The 19,279-nt window shown below is 37.6% G+C and overlaps 1 protein-coding gene across 1 annotated transcript in view; it reads right to left on the bottom strand.

Moving 5' to 3' along the window:
• The window catches only part of LOC128858089 (uncharacterized), a 75,416-nt gene that overhangs the window by 20,419 nt on the left and 35,718 nt on the right, over window positions 1-19,279 (bottom strand). Inside the window, exon 2 of the mRNA XM_054094046.1 lies at window positions 4,171-5,853. Coding sequence (XP_053950021.1) covers window positions 4,284-5,558 — 1,275 coding nt within the window. The 5' untranslated portion in view covers window positions 5,559-5,853 and the 3' untranslated portion in view covers window positions 4,171-4,283. The remainder of the gene's footprint in view (window positions 1-4,170; window positions 5,854-19,279) is intronic.

The following is a 19,279-nucleotide window of genomic DNA, read 5'->3' on the forward strand; positions in this document are numbered from 1 at the left end:
CGATACCACAGTCTATACAGATGGCAGTAAAATGGATTGTGGTGTTGGAGCTGGTATATATTCTCATAGACTTGGAATTGAAAAATCTGTGCGTCTCCCTAATACCAGCAGCGTCTTCCAAGCGGAAGTACTAGCAATTGGGGAAGCATGTAGGTTACTAATCGCAGATTTCTCTTTTAAGGGCAATATCGATATTCTTTCGGATAGCCAAGCCGCAATCCAGGCGCTGGACGCGACTATAACAACCTCTAAAGTGGTGGAGCAAAGTAGGAATAGCCTCACCACCTTGAGTGAAAACCATAGAGTAACCTTAATTTGGGTCCCGGGACACCGGAACATTGAAGGTAACGAAAAAGCTGATGAACTGGCAAGAGGGGGATCTGCCATGAATAGCGCTCTTGCAGTACCAGTATTCACTCCACTAGGTGCGGTCAAGAACGCAATTTCCCTAAAATACCTTCGAATTGCAGATTGTAAATGGAGAGACCAGACGAAATGCAAAATCAGCAGAACGTTATGGCCCACCTACAACCTCAAGCAATCGTCGACATTAATAAACATGAAACGACGGGACACCTGTAGACTTACGGCAGTCATAACTGGCTTCTGGTCTATCGGAGAACAAGCCGCCAAAATGGGCATCCCTCACAACACATACTGTCACAGTTGTAAACAACCGGAGAAAACAGAAACAATCTTCCATTTCCTCTGTGAATGCCCTGCCCTATGGAGGGACAGAATGTTAACCCTGGGCAAACCGCTGTTCGAGAGTCTCGAGCAACTGTCTGGCTTAGACGTCAACAACCTAATAAGGTTCCTAAACCGCACAGACTGGATATAGTCCTGCTGCAAATAACTGTTAAACAATTTGGTAACGAGGATGTGGCAACAAAATGGTGCGGAAGCTCTAGTTGGATTCTGGCTGAATCACCACTCTAACCAACCAACCAATCCAGAGCATAGGAACATAGAGGGAAATGAAATTGCTGATGACATTGCCTGGAAGGGGACCTAATTGGCCTCAGAAACCTCCTACCCGAGCATTGGCATACCCCTGGCAGTTGTTAAAGGGGAATTGCATAAATTATTTTCAGAAAAGCGCAGAAAAGATGGAGCTCCATTTCTTCGTGTGCTATTTCGAAAACCCTTTGGCCCCATTACAATATACCGAGGACTCAGAAAGTTCTTTGGAATCCTCGCCATTCAATTTCCAAACTCGTAGCTGTATTTACCGGTCACTGGATGATCGGCACACACGCGGAAAAGCTAGGGTAACCATTTAACCCCTATTGCAGAAGCTGGGGTGACCTTTCAGAGAAGGAGACTGCTGAGCACTTTCTCTATAAATGTCCGGGTTTGGCTGCTAGACGACTTAGGTCACTTAAAATGGCTGATTTGCTTTAATTATCACGGGAAAATCACATAATTTTCTCCTCCAAATATCTTAGCAATATCAACTACTTACAGAGTCAAAAGTTTTGGTTCAGAACTAATATAACTTAATTGAGGCCTTATAAATTCAATGGCGTCTCCAGATTTGTCAGGTTGGCTCCAGTTTTGGAGAAAGCGCTATGTGAAAATGTGCCTTGGAGTCGCTGCAAGCTCATTTAAAAATAGCCTTCCATCATAAATTTTGAAATATATGGTAAAACTACTTAAGTCTTAGAGTATACCAAGTAAGATCAACTATCAAGACCTTTGCCCAAAGTTTGAACTTGCAAGGTGTTTCTTCAACAATTATCTATCTACAGCTGCTTGATGCCAGTTGAAAAATGTCAATCCAAACAGTCGGGGGCGAAATAAAAGCTACATGCCTCATAACTGAGGGCCGTGTACATATATAATATCAGACTCCATATTGAAATATGTGTTTTATTTCCATATTTAAATTGTCCTCCTCCCGCCTAAAACATGACAAGGGGCACGCAATTTTTTGTTCTTGATGTTACCCTCAAACTTTCTCTATGGCTAAAAAAAATTTAAGCCTATTTTTTTACTATCTACTTACTTACTTTTTACTATCTACTACTATTTTTAATATTTCTATTTCTTAATATATTTGGAAAAAAATTTTTTGAATTAAAAGCATTTTTTTTTTTAACATATTTGCTTTCTTTTTTTAAATACCTTTGGTTAAATTTTTTTTTTAATTATTCACTCACTTTTTGTTTCTCTCGAATCAGTTTAGCTATGCTTTCGGAGAGTTGACCAAAATCAGATGGCAGAGTGAAAGTATATTTTATATTATTAAAGAAAATTTAAAATCAGCGCCAACAAAAAGCAAACGAAGTGATCAGTTATTTTTCCACTTTTATTACTTCCTGTAACTCATGCAAGTAAAAATGCTGATTCTACTTTCTCAACTCTTGGAAAAAACATTTTTCTACAATAGCTTTTAAGAAAATACAGACATATAACTTTTTGTCTACCAGAGTGACCAGAAGACAATTTTTTTCTTCATGATACCCTTAAATTTTCTCTATGGCCAAACAAATTAGCTATCTATTTTTTTATTTATTTATTTTTTATTTAATATTTACCCGCACCGCCAATGCTATAAAAATGACCATTGAACCACATGAGAGAAATAAGTTTTTCTGCAAATTTATTATGAAATCTGGTTTAAAATAAAACAAATGATACCAAATATAGAAAAGGGCGACAAATATTGATTTAGTTTTAATTATTACTTTTTTCTTAATTTGGAAGGTTTCCAAGGTCTCTATAAGAAATACGTATTTAAGACGAACTGAAATGTTAGTAAAGAGAAATTCAAAGAGGAGATTAAATAATACCGATCAGTGAACAATTTATATAAAATTTACGGTAAAGTATATTTTTCACATCAGAAGTTGACGATATTTCTCAAAGCGTCTGTGACAACGGATGAAAGAAAAATCAATAAAAAAATTGTATTGATTAATTTTTGGCCTCAGAGCAAAATATATATAATAAAGCGTAAAGAAAAAACTGTTTTCGGGCCATCCTAATGTACTTATGAACAATAAAAAAAATATTATTTTTTTCATAATTTTTAAAACAAAAAAATTTTTTCGGGCCATCTTAATGTACTTATGAACAATAAACAAATATAATTTTTTTTTTCATAATTTTTTGCCTTAGTAGAAATTTATGAAGAAAAATAAAGCATTAAGAAAAAAATGGTTTCGGACCATCCTAATGTACTTATGAACACTAAAAAAATATATTGTTTTTGACAATTTTTGGTCTTAGAAGAAATTTATGAAGCAAAATAAACAATGAAGAAAAATTTTTTTTCGGGCCATCCTAATGTACTTATGAATAATAAAAAAAAATTTTTTTTTTTTTTAATTTTTGGCCTTAGTAGAAATTTATGAAGAAAAATAAAGCATAAAGAAAAAACTGTTTTCGGACCATCCTAATGTACTTATGAACAATAAAAAAAATATTATTTTTTTTCATAATTTTTAAAACAAAAAAATTTTTCGGGCCATCTTAATGTACTTATGAACAATAAAAAATAGAATCTTTTTTTTTTGATAATTTTTGGACGTAGAAAAAATTTATGAAGAAACATAAAGCGTAAAGAAAAAAAATGTGTTCGGACCATCCTAATGTACGTATGCCTATGTGAATTGAATACTTTGAAATCCAATTTAATTTATGAAAAAAGTAGGTATGGGCTTGAAATAAGTCTTTATTTATCAAAAAGTTTTTTTAAGAATTACGATTATTTGACTATAGTTAAATTAATCTGTAGTTAATTATTATTCGTTATATTGAATGAGCGTGAAAAAATGCGGAAACATGTGAAAGAACGTGAATTTACTGATCTACCATTTGTTAAAAAGCGAAGTGATGTCAATTTGATAAAATTAAAATTGTGAATATGTATTAATAGAATGAGCCTTGGTGAACTTTGAACTCAGTAACTTGGTGAATAAGTGAATATGCGAAGTGAAGTGAATTGAAGCGGCGTTAGAACGAACAAACTGCGTACAACTAATTATTATAAGTAGTGAAAATTTCAATTGAGAAAATCTTTACCAAGCGCAAATACATAATTCATTATTAAATTTTATTTTTTATTCATTTATTTCATTATTAATTGTTCTTTTTTTTCCTTTGTTAATACGGTTTTGATATTTTTCCTTCCTGTTTCTACATAAATACAAACACCATGCAAACCTTTTCTATTTTGTTTTGTATTTGTTGACAACTTTGCACTCTCTGCTCAAAAGCATCCATTTACTCTATTTGTGACACATTTTTCAATTTGTTTTCATTTTTCCCACAGGATTTCAAAACTTCTCCGATATGCTGTAGATGCGTTTCACACTCACACACTTGCGTCTCAAGCGCTCACATTCGATTTCGCGAAAGTCCGCATGCGACGACGAACACGAATTTGACAAACCGAACTCACGTTCCTCGCCCAGACCGGGATCACTGTCCTCTCCGCACGAGGCTAGTGACGCGGAACCGGCCGAGGCGGATGCCGATGCCGACGAGTCTGACGAATCTCCACTCGTATCCGATTCACAATCCGACGAACTAGCGTCACAGTCGTGCGCACGCGTCGTCACGGCCACGGCAGTGGTTGCGGCGGCGTTGCGATTTCGTTGATTCTCGCGCTCGATCGAGTTTGTGTGATTGGGCGGATCACGTGACGGGCTGGCTATTACCGCCAAACCATGCACTTGCACACTTTCCACCGCACTCGCTGCTAGGCGTTTCCTTTCGTTGTTCGTTGTATTACTATTCTTATTTTTACTATTACAACTATTGTTACTCAGTATGGCGCGTTTCAAGTCCAACGCAAGCGTTGAGGCAGGCAACGACGCTGGTGGCAAGCAGTCAAACTGGTGGTTGACACTAGCAACTGGTTGTTGGGTAATCACGCCCGCAGGCACACCCAACACCGACGTAGTTTCGGGAAAGATGCGATTATCCGAATTGGAGGCACCAAACTTCGAGAACAGCGAACGTGCCGAATGTTTGTTCTTTTGTTGCTGCTGTTGCAAGAAATAGTAGTCGCGTGGCAGTGATGAGGTGGCGTACAACTCTTGTGATTCGTAGACGCTACGATAGGCCGGCCGAAAGGCAGCTCCGCTACTACTGCCCACACTACCAACACTTGCACTGGCCGCACTCAAACTATCACTACCAGCCGCTGAACCAAAAGTGCTACCCAACCCGCTGCTGTGGAGCGCCGGTGTGCTCGCCGAATTATCGGTATTGCTGCGTTCGCTGTGTACGCTGCTACTTTGTAGTTGCTCGAGCTGTTCACGTTGCTGTTGGGCGCGTAATTGTTCGCTTATGATGCTCGCTGTGGACTCGCTGGGCGAGAGCGAAATGCTAGAGGTGGCGGCTAGCAATTGGGCGCCCAGGAGCGGCGTTAAATTGGCGATAAACTGCTCTTGCTGCTGTTGCTGTCGCTGCTCGTCCAATTGGCGGCGATAGGCTTCAATTTGATCGGTTGAATTTGGTGATGTACTATGTAGACATCCTTGAAAGAAATCCAGTGCTTCGTATAGTATGAAACATAGCCCAAGGACAATGAATGTCTCCATCATAATAATGTGGTGGCCAACAGCGGCATTTTACGCCACAAGCCACAGCTAATCGACACACGCACCACGCACCAACACTATACTACGTCAAATGGAAACGACTTGTAATCGTTTTCCACACACAAAAGCACTTCACACAGAGCTAATAAAGAGTTTGAAGTTAGTTTTTTTTTATTTGAAATATTTTGCCAAATTATCTTTAGCTATTTAGTGATTGTTAATTTCTTTCATTTAATCAGCTTATTAAAGCATTAAGTGCTGTTTCACTATGCATTACGTTGCTGCATAAAACTCAAGCCTAAAAGTATACAACAAGAAGCAATTGATTTTATTGCACTGTGGTTTCGTGCAGCGCATTGCGAAAATATGTGAAAATTTGCCAACAATTTGCGAAAATAAATTAAAAGTAAAGCAATTAAATTAAAAGTTTACGAACTAATAATGTGAGCGATTGGAAGTATGTTTAGAAAGTTTGAAGATACTTACGTTTATCGGAAACTGTGGCCAAATTTGCGCCTAAATGTGCTGTGGCATATTTATTAACATTTAAGTGTTGACTCAAATTAAATGCTTGTGCTAATTCAATTCAAGCGATTATTACGAGTATTCCTCTATGATTGCAACTTTTTGATGAACTTTACTTTTGTAATACCAATACATAGATACATATGTTATGTAAGCAAATTAGGCAGAAATACCCAAACTCCTGTAGGCATTGTTTTGTTTAGATATTTTGCTGTTAAATTGATATTTTATTTGGCTTTATGGTAAATTAAATTTGCTTGATAAATAAAAACAAATTATTTGCATAGGCTGAGCCGTCAGGTAGAGAGACAGAGAGAGACTGAGAGGCGGGTCGGGAGTGGAGGCAGGACTATAAAGAGCAATTGAGGCAGATAAAACAGAGATGGGAACCAAGCGAATCTGTACAAGGTGATGTCGATTCTACAAATAAAGGGTGACTAGATGAGAAGTACTTTTGCCAATAGCAATAAGATCAAGCATGACAACTAGCAAACTAAATATATAATTTTTTCAGTATTCATTAAAGGACTTATGCCTCAACAACGTTTACAAATCGAACAATTGTATTATGAAATTCGCGTTCAGGCCAACTTTTGATGTTCAGCGATGAGGCCCATGTTTGGTTACGTCAATAACCAATATTGACGTATTTGGTCTGAAGAGCAACCCGAATCCATTCAAGAATAGCCATTGCATCTAATGAAAACAATCGTTTGGTGCGGTCTAATACTTCTTCAAAGACGAGGCTAGCGCCAATCTAATAGTGAATGACGAACGCTATAGCGCGGAGATAAACGACTTTTTGATGCCGGAAATAGAAGCCTGTGATCTCCACAACATTTGGTTCCAACAAGACAACAAGACGATGGCCGGCGCTAATTGCCATACAGCCCATGAAACCGTGAAACAATGGACTTACTCCGTCGCCGTTTCGGTGAGCAATTTATACCTCATCTTAGACCAGTGCAATGTATGATATCACACATTTTGGACTTTTATTTGTGGGGTTATGTAAAGTCTAAATGCTTTGTGGATAAACCATCTTCGATTGCGGCATTGGAAGGCAACATTACTAAAATATTTCACGAAATTCCGACCGACAGCTACGGCCAACAATTGAAAGGGAATATATTAAAAAAAAATTGAATTCTCATTTGTCTTATTTCAGTTTAAAATCCTATACCTCCGAATTAATTGCCCTTTAAAACAATTGGGTGGGTTATTGTCTAACTTCAGCTGAATGGAGGTGAGGTATAGAAAATGCAAATACTCTCACGTTGAGTATCAGGCGCCAATCAGCTGACGAAACAACAACGCCATATATAGATTAGTGTTATATTCAAAGAGAGAGAGAGAGAGAGATAGAGAAAAAGATAGAGATACAGAGGGATAGATAGAAGCAGACGCCGAGCAAGGCAGCCACAGATAAAGCCCAGATGGCAGAATTTGTATTTAAAGAGAGAGAGCAAAAGAGGGAGAGAAAGAGACACATATACATGGAAAGAGACGGCGGAAGGTCGAACAAATCACATTTGGTAGATTTCATAGTCAAATACACTTGGATAAGTCAATTAGTAGATATTTTGTTTACAAATCAGATTTTTTTTTTTTTTTAATGGAAATACTTTATTTGCAATCTATCTTAGAATACAGATATTCAGCAAAAGAGATCTTATTACCTAATGACAGCATAGTATTTACACTGGTGCAAAACTACATAGAAAACTATAGAATTTTTTCTTTTTACAATTCGTATGCATATTTTATGTTATTAGATTTAAGTTTTACTCGAAAATTGTATAACTTACTTCATGTGTAACTTATATTAAAATTTTAAAATTTATTGGAGCATTAACAATTTCATATTTAGCTCTTTTTTTTTTTTTTTTTTTGTTTTTATTATTATTATTAAATTGAAAAATTTAAAGGAATGGCAAGTCTAAGACATGATTGCGCTTTAATCGTCTAATTTCATTGGTTGTGTCCAACAAGCAAATAGCATTTGTGTTTACATGATTTGACAATCGTTCAATGTATCTCCTAGAATATACTGAGATTTCTCTCTTAACAAATGGAATACCTAGATCCTTGTGTATGGCTTCGTTTGTGATAAACCAAGGTGCATTAACAATTGTTCGCAAGGTCTTTGACTGGTAGCGTTGCAAAATCTCCACATTGGACTTACTAGCAGTTCCCCAAAGCTGTATACCGTAGGTCCATATAGGCTTCAATATAGCTTTATACAATCTAACCTTGTTTTCCAGACTAAGTTGAGATTTGCCACCAAGTAGCCAGTACATTCTCTTGGTTTTATTTTTAAGCTGTTGGTGCTTAGCTTTAATATGCTTTTTCCATGTAAGGCGTCGATCAAGATGCATTGCCAAGTACTTGACTGTGTCGCTAGTAGGAATTTGATGACCATTTAAATACACTGGAGGACATTGTTCTCTTCTTAGTGTAAATGTAACATGAATAATGCAAATATGCAAATATTTCCAGGGACTTTTAAGTTATTGTAGTATAGCCAATGCCGCCGCTGAAGCTAAATGGGTTCGAATCTGCGGGCGATAAATACCAAATAATAGGGAGTTTTTTCTATTAGCAGTCACCCCTCGGCATGCAATGCTGAATTGCCGCGCGCATTTCTGCCATGAAAAAGCTGCTCATAAAAAACCAGCTGTCTGTTAGTTGGCCAAATGACAGGCCAGTGTATTGTTTACAAGCGTGCCATTCACTACCAACGCAGGCGCAAGGCACGGTTGTTCCCTGTCGTCCCACCTCTTCGCCGCCATCGTCCATAATGACGTCATGAGCCACCTGACCGTCCACAAAAAAGGCATCGTATGAAGTTCTGCCAGACATGTTGAAGATCCGTACTTTGCCGACTCTCTCACAAACTCTCTGAGATGCAAACGAAGGCGGGCAAACTAGTCGCCCTGTCACGCACTATCGGACAGGAGGTCAACATCGCCAAGACCAAGGCTATGCGAGTTAACCACAATAACGCAAGGCACATATTAGTTGACGGATACCCGGTGGAATTCGTCGGAAGCTTCTGCTACCTCGGCTGCATCATCACGGTAGATGGTGGAGCAGATGAAGAGGTCAACTGCAGGCTAAACAAAACAAACGCGGCATTCGGGCGATTGCATACAGTATGGGGGAGTTCGCAAATCTCCAGGCGCACTAAACTACGAATATTCGGTTCATGTGAAAAGTTACTATTGTTGTACGGAAGCGAAACAGGGCTGGTCTCTAACACCAACACAAAGAGGCTACAATCCTTTATCAACAAATGCCACCGCATTATCTGCAGAATATTTTGGCCAAACACCATCAGTAACGACGCACTGTGGAGATTAACGAAGGAGGAACCCATCCTTAGGCAAATCAAGCGTAGAAAGTGGTGATGGATAGGTCACACATTGAGAAAGCCACCAGATAGCATTACAAGAATGGCACCCGCAAGGGAGCAGAGGTCGCGGTCGACCAAAAAACACTTGACGAAGGTTGATGATGCTGCGCGAACTAGCAGATGCCGACATCTCATGGGACGGCGCAAAAACAACAGCACAGAACCGTGTACGATGGAAAAGTCTTTTCGAGGCTCTATGCTCCCGAGTGGACTGAACACAGAAAAAAAAACCAACGCTAATATGACTGCCATCCAATAACTATACATAGAGCCATTATAAAAATTTTAATTTTGACGGACTCGTAAAAAAATCGGAAATGAGAAATTTCTCGCAAGCCAAACCTTTTTTTTTTATAAATAAGCAGTAACTGTTATAAAAGTACACAGCGAATGATAATATCAATTAATAGTACAGTACGAGTGAGCACAATGCATCAGTAACTAAGCAGGAAAAACGATTATTCTCAGTTGAATTCTGATCGGTTCTGTATCGATGATTTTGCTACAAGAAAATTGCTATAAATGCAAAAATGCACCCTTTTTCCTTTCAGTAGTTTTTGTTCTCAAAATCCCACAACCTGACATCACTATTTCTTACTACTCCACACTGCAAGCAAATGTCGCTAAACGCACCCCGAATATCAGCATGTTTCGCAATCACACTAGTTACCAACTAGTTGCTATTGGTTCTAAACACAAAAATTATATTCATTAGTTCAGGTTTCGCTGCCAGGCATCAGCAAAAAGCAGTCGTTATGTGTATGTGTGTATTAGTGAATTGAGGTGCAAATGCAACTTCTACAGAAAACTCCAACTTGCAGAAAATTCGATTAGAGCACAAACTTCCTTTATGCTTGGAAATTGCCAAAAAAAACAAAAAAAAAACAATGCAAAAGTTTTCAGTTAAATTTGCAACTCTTAATTCTCGAAATGTGGAATGTTACTGTAAATTGTTTTGCATTTGGTTGCGCTTCCTTTGGTTTGTTTGGCTGTGCACGAATACGCCAAGGAAGTTTACCGAATTAACAAACAACGCCCGGAAGTATGCAAAGCAAATGCCGAAAGTTCGGTTTAATTTATGCAATCGTAGCTTACTTTGTTTTGTGGTCTCAAAAATTTACTACCTTTGCGCTACCAGCTGGCTTCTCTCGAACATAATCGCACCTTAATCTATACATCCCTGTGTTTCTAGCGTTTACGTTTTGGCGTGAATAGAAAGCGTGAGAGAAAGTAATGAGGTGAAAGCGTGCATTGTTATACACCATTACTCCCAAAATTATGCTACACTTTTTCGCATTTCATTTACCTGCGTAGCTGCAAAATCAAAGTGCGTCTAATATAATTTCTTCATAAATATTTGCGTGAAAAAACGCGCCAGCATAGCCAAATAACTAGTGGTTTGTTGAGGTTTTTGGAGATGAGGTACCTATCCACGAAGAGCACAAGCTTAGCTTTAAGCGAAAATAACAAACCAGTAATAATATAATCCTTAAGGCAACTCAGCAAAAGTTCCACTAAGAAAAGGGTTATGCAAAATTTCTCCAGCTCCTGGCTTTTGTTTCATTTTGTAAAAGTAACGTGATTCTAAAATTTACAAGTCACAGTAACCCTTTCTTGGCAATTGCTATCGTAAGTGTTGCATTAATAGCAAGACTGTGGTGACTGCGCAGAAAATTATGCTATATAATAACCAACTTAAGTGATGGTATCAGTACTTGAATTGACTTCAGCTGTTGTATGACCGAACGTAGGAAGCTGCTTAGTAGAAGCATAAACATTTACTGTAGGCGCATGCAAGTCATTGGGTTTGACTTAGCGCAAATCAAAGGTTAAAATTAAATGACTTTTGCAAAGTTAAAATAGGTAAAAGTTGTTGAGGAATATTGAGGTAAGGCTACATTTTGGGTAATTTTTTATTAAGTTTGTTTCCAAAAAGGTTTTTCACACTTACATAATCATCACATCATTCTTTTCATGCACACCCCTTCAAATGCTTGAGAGATTTAAAACAGAGACATGGCATAGACATAAAAAAGGAATACTGAAAAGTAAGAAACCTAAGCCAGAAAAACATGCACTTGTGCTTAACTATCGGTCAGTCCACAAGTTTGTGCGTATTTTACCCATAATTTCACTTTTGTACGATTTTTGCATACAAAAAATTATTCACGAAATACAGCGAAACTATTTATATTTTCTTTGGTATATTGTGCATTCAACAAGTGATTTTAATCGCGGATAGAAGTACTTGCTGTTAAAGAATAAAATGGAATCTTCGAACGCGTATAAGAGGCATATTTTGTATTTTTTATAAAAGTGGTAAAAATGCAACAACTGTTGCTGCAGAAATAAACACTGTTCACGGAGAGGATGCCGTGGGTGTAAGGACTGCGCAAAAGTGGTTTTCAAAACTCCGAAGTGGTAACTGCGACGTGGAGGATCCCCGCGCGCTGGTCGTCCTGAAGTCTTTAACTCCGACGCCTTGCTCGAACTCGTGGAAGCTGAGCCAAATGTGGCAGTCGATATCATAGCTCAGAGGTTAGATTCATCGCATGGAATAGTTAACAGGCACCTGGTTCAGTTGGGAAAGACTGCAAAGCTGGGAAAATGGCTTCCGCATAGACTTTCCGTCGCCAACCTTCAGCAGAGTGTAAATGTGTGTTCTGTGCTGCTGCAACGGCTTGAAAATGAAAGTTTTTTGAATCGTATCGTTACTGGTGATGAAAATTAAAAATATAATAATCCTGTTTGCACACGCCAATGGTTAGATGAAGATGAAACACCAGAACCGACCCCTAGAGATGGCCTTCACCCCAAGAAGATTCTCCTGTCTATTTGGTGGGATATGGCCGGTATTGTTTATTATGAGCTTCTGGAACCAAACCAGTTGATGGCACAGAAAAATTCAATACTGAGAACTTGGTATTAAAACCCTGGTGACTTTAGCGTTGAGGTAATTTGATGCGCAGAAAATATTTCTAAAACAAAAAAAAACAAATCAATGCAATTTAAACTCTGCAAGCATCCCGATTTCGTATGTATCTCAAGGCAAAGTAATACTCAGTTCACGCCGTGAAAACATCGCGCAACATGCCAGCACATTTTTCACACGGACTTTCACGCAAACTGAAAGTTCGTTTGCGAGTGAAGTGCATGAGTTCGAATACTCTGAAAATTTGGGATTTTTAAGCGAAACGTGTTCGCAAAGACATTTTTTGTGTTAATATATGTGTATTAATTTGTTTAAAAACACCTTCCTTACATAAATTATCCAATTACTTCCTAGGCTATGCTCATCAATTTGGCTTTTCTTCTCATTTGACAATCAATGTTGTTAGCAACATTTCACGGCAAGCCAAATGTATGTTGCTGGCAAAATTTCACCGTTGTGAAGTTAGTGCTAGTCTTAACAATAAACAACAACAATAATTAACAACAAAAAACAGGTAAATGCCTTAGTGGGGGACTCAAGTTGTGCGTTTTGGTATTCACCTCCACCACCGAGTACAAAAATCCGAGATCAGCAACTCCTGCACCATTTTTAAAAGTATGTGGCTGTTTTTTCGGTAGCTACGCAACCCGTTTATTTGTTCGCCCCATACCTATTCTATTATTTTAAGGATCTTGCGCCGGCCTGGCAATTTTTCTTATTGTTGGAAATGGAAGGAATAAATTAAGTAAAATTTTAGCTTTAAATTCCTTTTTTCTCCATCAGCAATATTCTCAACAAATAACAACAGGGTAATTCGCAAATTTCTTAAGGAGAACGTAGCATTATCGTAGCGTTTGGAGTTTGAAATGTCGATTTTTTTGACCTTGACAGCAAAAATAACATCCGCAATGTGTCAGAAATTTAGTTTGTAGTTGGACATTTACAAAAAGAAAATATAATATTAAATTCGTATAATCAGCCGAAACGGTGATAACAATTGGCCTTCTAAAAGCTGCAAATTGACTAAATTTTTCCGTTAGAAAATAATGTAACGTGAACCTTACAGAAGAGACAATTCAAGAGATTAAGCAAGAAATCGAAGTTGCCATTAGTGAGATAAGGGCCGAAATTCGCGAAAATGTAGTGCAAAATTGGGTTGACAAATTTGTCTGCTGTAAAGTCAACCGTGGAAATCATTTGAATGAATGTTTTATGGCATGGTTTACTATTTTTAATAAAAAAATCGTAATTTGTAATTATGATAGTTATTTACATTGTGCGGCGGCACATGGAAGAATTTTTCAAAAAGAGTCGAGGGATAATTGGTGCCCAATATTGGGGCTAGTACTAATTATCTGAAGGAGTGAATTGAACTCTTTTCACCGTTCAAAAGCTATTAACAAAAAACGCTTTATAATGTTGCGCTTTTCAATCACTAAATACACTTAGGGGTCAAACTTTACTTTGCTTTACACCAGGTAATATTTTCTTATTATACTTTTTACCAAACCTCGGTAATAACTTGAATATATTGTTAGTAAAAATGTAAACAGTGTTTGAGTGCCGAAAGAAAAATTAACTGAACTATGCTTGGTAGTGGCACTCTATTGAAATGCAGCGCTAATTGAATTTATTATAAGATGTTAGAGGGTCAATTAACTTAATGTAGTAAGATTTACATATTTACTAATATATTGACGGAGGCAAAAGCCAATCCCCTACACATCTTAACTTTTCGAGAATACAGAAACGAAAATAAGTAAATAATAAAAACTACAAATTGTAGAAACTGGGATGGAAAAATATGCATAAAAATATGTTAACTCTTACAAACACTTGAAAAAAGACTTTAGTATCGTTGGACTTAAAGCTAACCACCAAAAATAACTTTTTGTTTTAATATACTTATATATTATAAAGGGTGACCAAATTGGAGGTACTTCTTCCCAATAGGGTTTGTTTGACAGATCACGCGTGATTACTGCCACACTAACTACATAATTTTTTTCAGTATTTATTGACATTTCATCATGGAAAGGCTTACGTCTCAACAACGTTTACAAATCGTGCAATTGTATTATGAAAATCGACGCACTCAGGCCAACTTATGGTGTAAATACCCGTCCTGGCTTAATGGCTGCATCAATAAGCAAAATTGACGTGTTTGGGCTGAAGAGCAACCCGTTAGTTAACTGTTAGTTATCTATTAGGTACTTCTTAGTTACCTCTTATCCACCTGTCAGTTACCTATATATTAACAACCTATTACCTACCAATGGTAGGTAGGCTACATTTAATTACCTTTTATGTACGAATGTTATAAATTCCTCATCACTTATTCTTCAACTTATAGTCCCTCACCTCTAACAAAACAGTCCTTTATATGAAAAAGAGCACATATTTTCATACGCATCCGAGTTTTTGAAAACTTTTCAGCATATCCTCTTAAGAAAAGCTGTGACATGCAAGTATGTCTAAAAACTAGGCCACAGCCGAATTATAACAGTAGCAGCATAAAGCGAATTCGAAATGAAATAAGAGTTTATAAACTTTATGCAACTTTTGATACATAAGCGCAGTTATTTGTGCTTTCACTTTCACCGCCAACTTTCACAAACATACCAAATAGACAGCAAATGAATGGCTAACAAAGTATTACAATGCCCTTTGAATAAAGGTACAGAATTTTATACTTTGTCAAAGCATTTTTTTATTTTAATTTTAACATTTTATTTTTATTTTTATTTTTTTTTAAATTTTATTTTTTTTATATTTTTTTATTTTTATTTTTATTTTATTTTTCTTATTTTTTTCTTTTTTTTTTTCTTTGTTAGAATTTCAAGCATGTAAAACTTCATGAATAGAACAAACTCAGTCCTCATCATTCCTCAGGCCGTACCACTTCCGCCCACTTCCTGCATGTATTAAAGCCAGCTTAGAGCATCCAAAAAATTTACTTGTGCCTTTCTATGCTTTACTTAATTTCATTATACGCTACGGAAATCCCTGCAATCAGCTAAGGCCACATTTCCTCTGACATTACGCTTTTCACTCTTATCTTATCTTAGCGAACGCCACAACTGCAAGAACAACGTCACTACTACTAAAAATGTATATAAACTTTCGCTTTGAATCATTTTTTTCCCTCCGTGTTCGTTTTGCATTTTCTATGAGCTTGTGCGCTGTTTTTTTGTTTCATTTTATCCAACTTTCTGTGAAAAATTTGCGTCAGCATAAAAATATCATAGCCTACTTTTAGTAGTCGTTGCCTAAAACTAACCATTCATTTATTTGTGTGCTAAACGAGCATTCTACTGCGGCCGCCCGATTGAATGAGCGTCTATTCGGCAGTTAGCAGTTGGCTGTCGGCAAAGTAAATATCTAAGCCTAGCGTATATACATTTCCTTTGTACACTACCATGCAAGTACATACAGCCATTCTAACGACCACTGATTGACAGCACTCACCAAACGAAGGCCATCGTGTCTGCGAAATTGTATGAGTGTACGTGTGCGTGTGTGTATGTGTGCGCCTACTCACTCTCCAGTTGAGTCGACTCATCTAAACCGAGTTAAGCGCGTTTCGTCGCAGCTGCTGTGTGCAAACTTTCGACATATCAAATAATACGATGGACCAACTAACTACATACAATTGGACTTTCAACTTTTCTACGTACTCAATGTAACATACTTTCAGGCAGTGTAGGCAGTTGCGTACATACATTCTGTCAAAAAAAGTACCGGGAATGGTTCAATAAAACGCAAAATAATTGAATAATCATCAAAATTTATTTTGTGGCCTTCAAAATAGGCTCCATTCGAAGCAATACACATATGACAATGATTAGTCCAATCATCAAAGCACCGTTTAAATGCGTTTGAAGAGATCTTCTTCAGCTCCTTCAGCGAGTTTTATCAATGGCCTCTATCGACGTCGGCCTCAAAGCGGTGTCCACGAAGTGGCAATTTAAGTTTTGGGAAAGGAAAAAGTCACAGGGGACTAAATCCGGTGAATACGGTGGTTGTTCGATGATATTTGTCGAGTTTTAGGTCAAAAAAGTGTTCACAACATGAGCCTTCTGAGACGGTGCATTATCATAGTGCAAGATCTATGAGTTTTCTTTCCACAAATTGAGCCGTTTCCTACGCACGTTCTCTTTCAAACGTCGCATAACTTCCAAATAATATTCTTTATTTACCGTAGCACCATTTGGAATGAATTCCGAGTGCACAACATCCTGATAATCAAAGAAAACCAGTAGCATGACTTTCACTTTTGACCTGACTTGGTTTTTGAGGTTCCGGCTCATGTGGATAGCGCCACTCAGCCGCCTGTTGACTGTTGATTGGTTTGCATGCCAAACTCATATACCCACGTCTCATCACCTGTTATGATGCGCTGGATAAACTTTGGGTCCGAGCTCACTTGCCCAAGCAGTCTTCAGCCACCTTCTTCCGATGAATTTTTTTAAAGAAATTCAACTCTTTTGGAACGAGTCAAGCAGCCATGCGTCTCATGCCCAATTGATGGTGTAAAATACTGCGAATTGATTCATGAGGCACGCTAAGGTCACGAGCTACCTCCCTAATACTTAAATTATGGTTTTCCAGCACCATTTCTTTGACTTTGTCGGCGTTTTCATCCGTTGAAGACGTTGATGGGCGACCAGATCGGGGCAAATCTTCCACGATTTGCCGGCCCTCTGCAAAAGACTTATACCTCTCACAGAGCCGTATTTTTGATTAAGCACATTCGCCATAGGCTTTCTGCAACATGTTCAATGATTCGGCGCACGAAATTCCGTTCAAAATTTAAAGTTTAAAAATTTAAAACAAATTCTTTTTCCGATATTTGTATCCATAGAGAAAATCGCAGAGCAGCGGTTGACTGATATAAGTGAATGTCAAAAACAAGCTAATTGACAGATGACGCTCAAACTCTGCGACACTATGGAGGACAGTTATACCAACAATCCAGCAAAAACAATTTAGACATATGTAAGCTCGCTTTTTACATGAACAATTCCCGATATTTTTTTGACAGAATGTACATATGAAATATATACGCATATCTATTCGTTTATGTATGCGTATTCGAGCGTACATGAACACGTGTACGAGCAAGTTGTACACACACACATGCACATACACAAGTTACTCATACATACACACACAAGTACATAGATTTGAGCTGAAATTTGTTTGCATAAGCCACAAAGGGGGGTGATGACGCTAAAACGCTTAGAGCAGGAATTGGCGCAGCGCACGAATAGTTGCTAAAAGAGCAACAAAAACAGAGTAGCAAAATGTAGCAAAAAGAAAAACGCGAATGGAAGCGCCATTGGGCAGATGAGCAAATAAATGAGGATTCATGAAATTGAATGCCTCTGTAGCATTTCTTTGCATTTTTTTATTTAATTCTTTTTTTGCTTGATATTTTTATTAGTGTTATTGCTATAATTTCTGTGCCGTGCTTTCTGTTTATTTTTTTTTTTCTATTTTATTTTTATTTTTTTATTTATTTATTTTTTATTGTGCCTTTGTTTGAGGTGTTGTTCGTATAAGTATATTATTGTTGTTGTGTGCAATACTCATAGCCGCTAGATTTCGTGGCTTTCACAGCGGTCTTCTCAGCTATCGTATTCCCACCGACCTTATCTCAACTAACACGGTAATCACAATTAAGTTGATGCCTGGGCCATTTAGACAAGCTTTATGCTACGTGCGCTTTCGCACATACAGTGGCGGACATAAGATTGTTAGCAAGTAGTCTAAGCGTCATACTGAAGGATCAAACACGTATTACGCAGGGTTCTTGATACCACCTCGGAGTACAAATACCTCCAAAGACGATTTCAGTTACGGTCTTACGGTACTTCTGTGTTGCGTGAAAAAACTGCAAATTTGTAAAACAGTGATCGTTGGTGCCAAAATACGGAAAACTGAAGTCTTCGAAATATCAGTAACTTCGCTGTAAACTGTTGACAGGTCGCTTATTTGCTCAATGACCTGCCACAAAGTTGCTTTTGAAGCGGGAGTTGTAGCTTTTTTTGACGTGGACAAGTGGTAGCTGGCTTATTTACTCAACGAACTGCTAAAAGGCTACTTTAGACTCGAGAGTAGTGGCTTTGTGTGACCTAAATTGCATGCGGTTGGCTTATTTAATCCAAGACCTGCCAAAAGACGTTTCGACTCGAGAGTTGTAGCTTTGTTTGACGTAGGCTGTTGGCCAACTGCCCACCTTTGAGTTGAGACTTATGGCTTTGTTCGCCTTATGAGCTATTTCGAGCTTTGGAGCTGGTTCGTGTACTCACACAGTTTAGATCAGTTTAGAGTCACTGAGTTTAGATACAATTAACTTTTACAGGAGCGGACCACAGGTAACCAAATGAATTATATTTCTGTCTTTCTACGAAGAAATTATATCAAGGATGTCCTATTGGGACTTGCCTAAGCAACCTCAAATAGGAGTAGCGGATTACTTAACAAAAATCGGTATTCCTATGGGATACAAACCAAGAAAAAGCGCCGATATGAATTCTATAGATAAACTTTGGCGCATCATGAGGATGCAGGTACCAAAGTGGGAACCCAAATCCTTTAATTAGGTGTACAAAGTGACCAAAAATTTGTGCTATTATAAATTTGCACTAACACTTTTACAGAAATTAGTCGACTCGATGTCTACTGGGACTCAAGGGCACATAAAAAATAAACGAGGCCACATAAAATGTTGGAAAAATATATTACAAATCAATGTTTACTCTAAAAAAATAAAAAAAAAAATCAACAAAAAATGCTGCTGTTATTGTGTGAAGTTATGATAATTAATAAATGACTATACAATTGAAT

This window comes from Anastrepha ludens, chromosome 3 (assembly GCF_028408465.1).
Source record: "Anastrepha ludens isolate Willacy chromosome 3, idAnaLude1.1, whole genome shotgun sequence".
NCBI classification, from domain to species: Eukaryota; Metazoa; Arthropoda; class Insecta; order Diptera; family Tephritidae; genus Anastrepha; species Anastrepha ludens.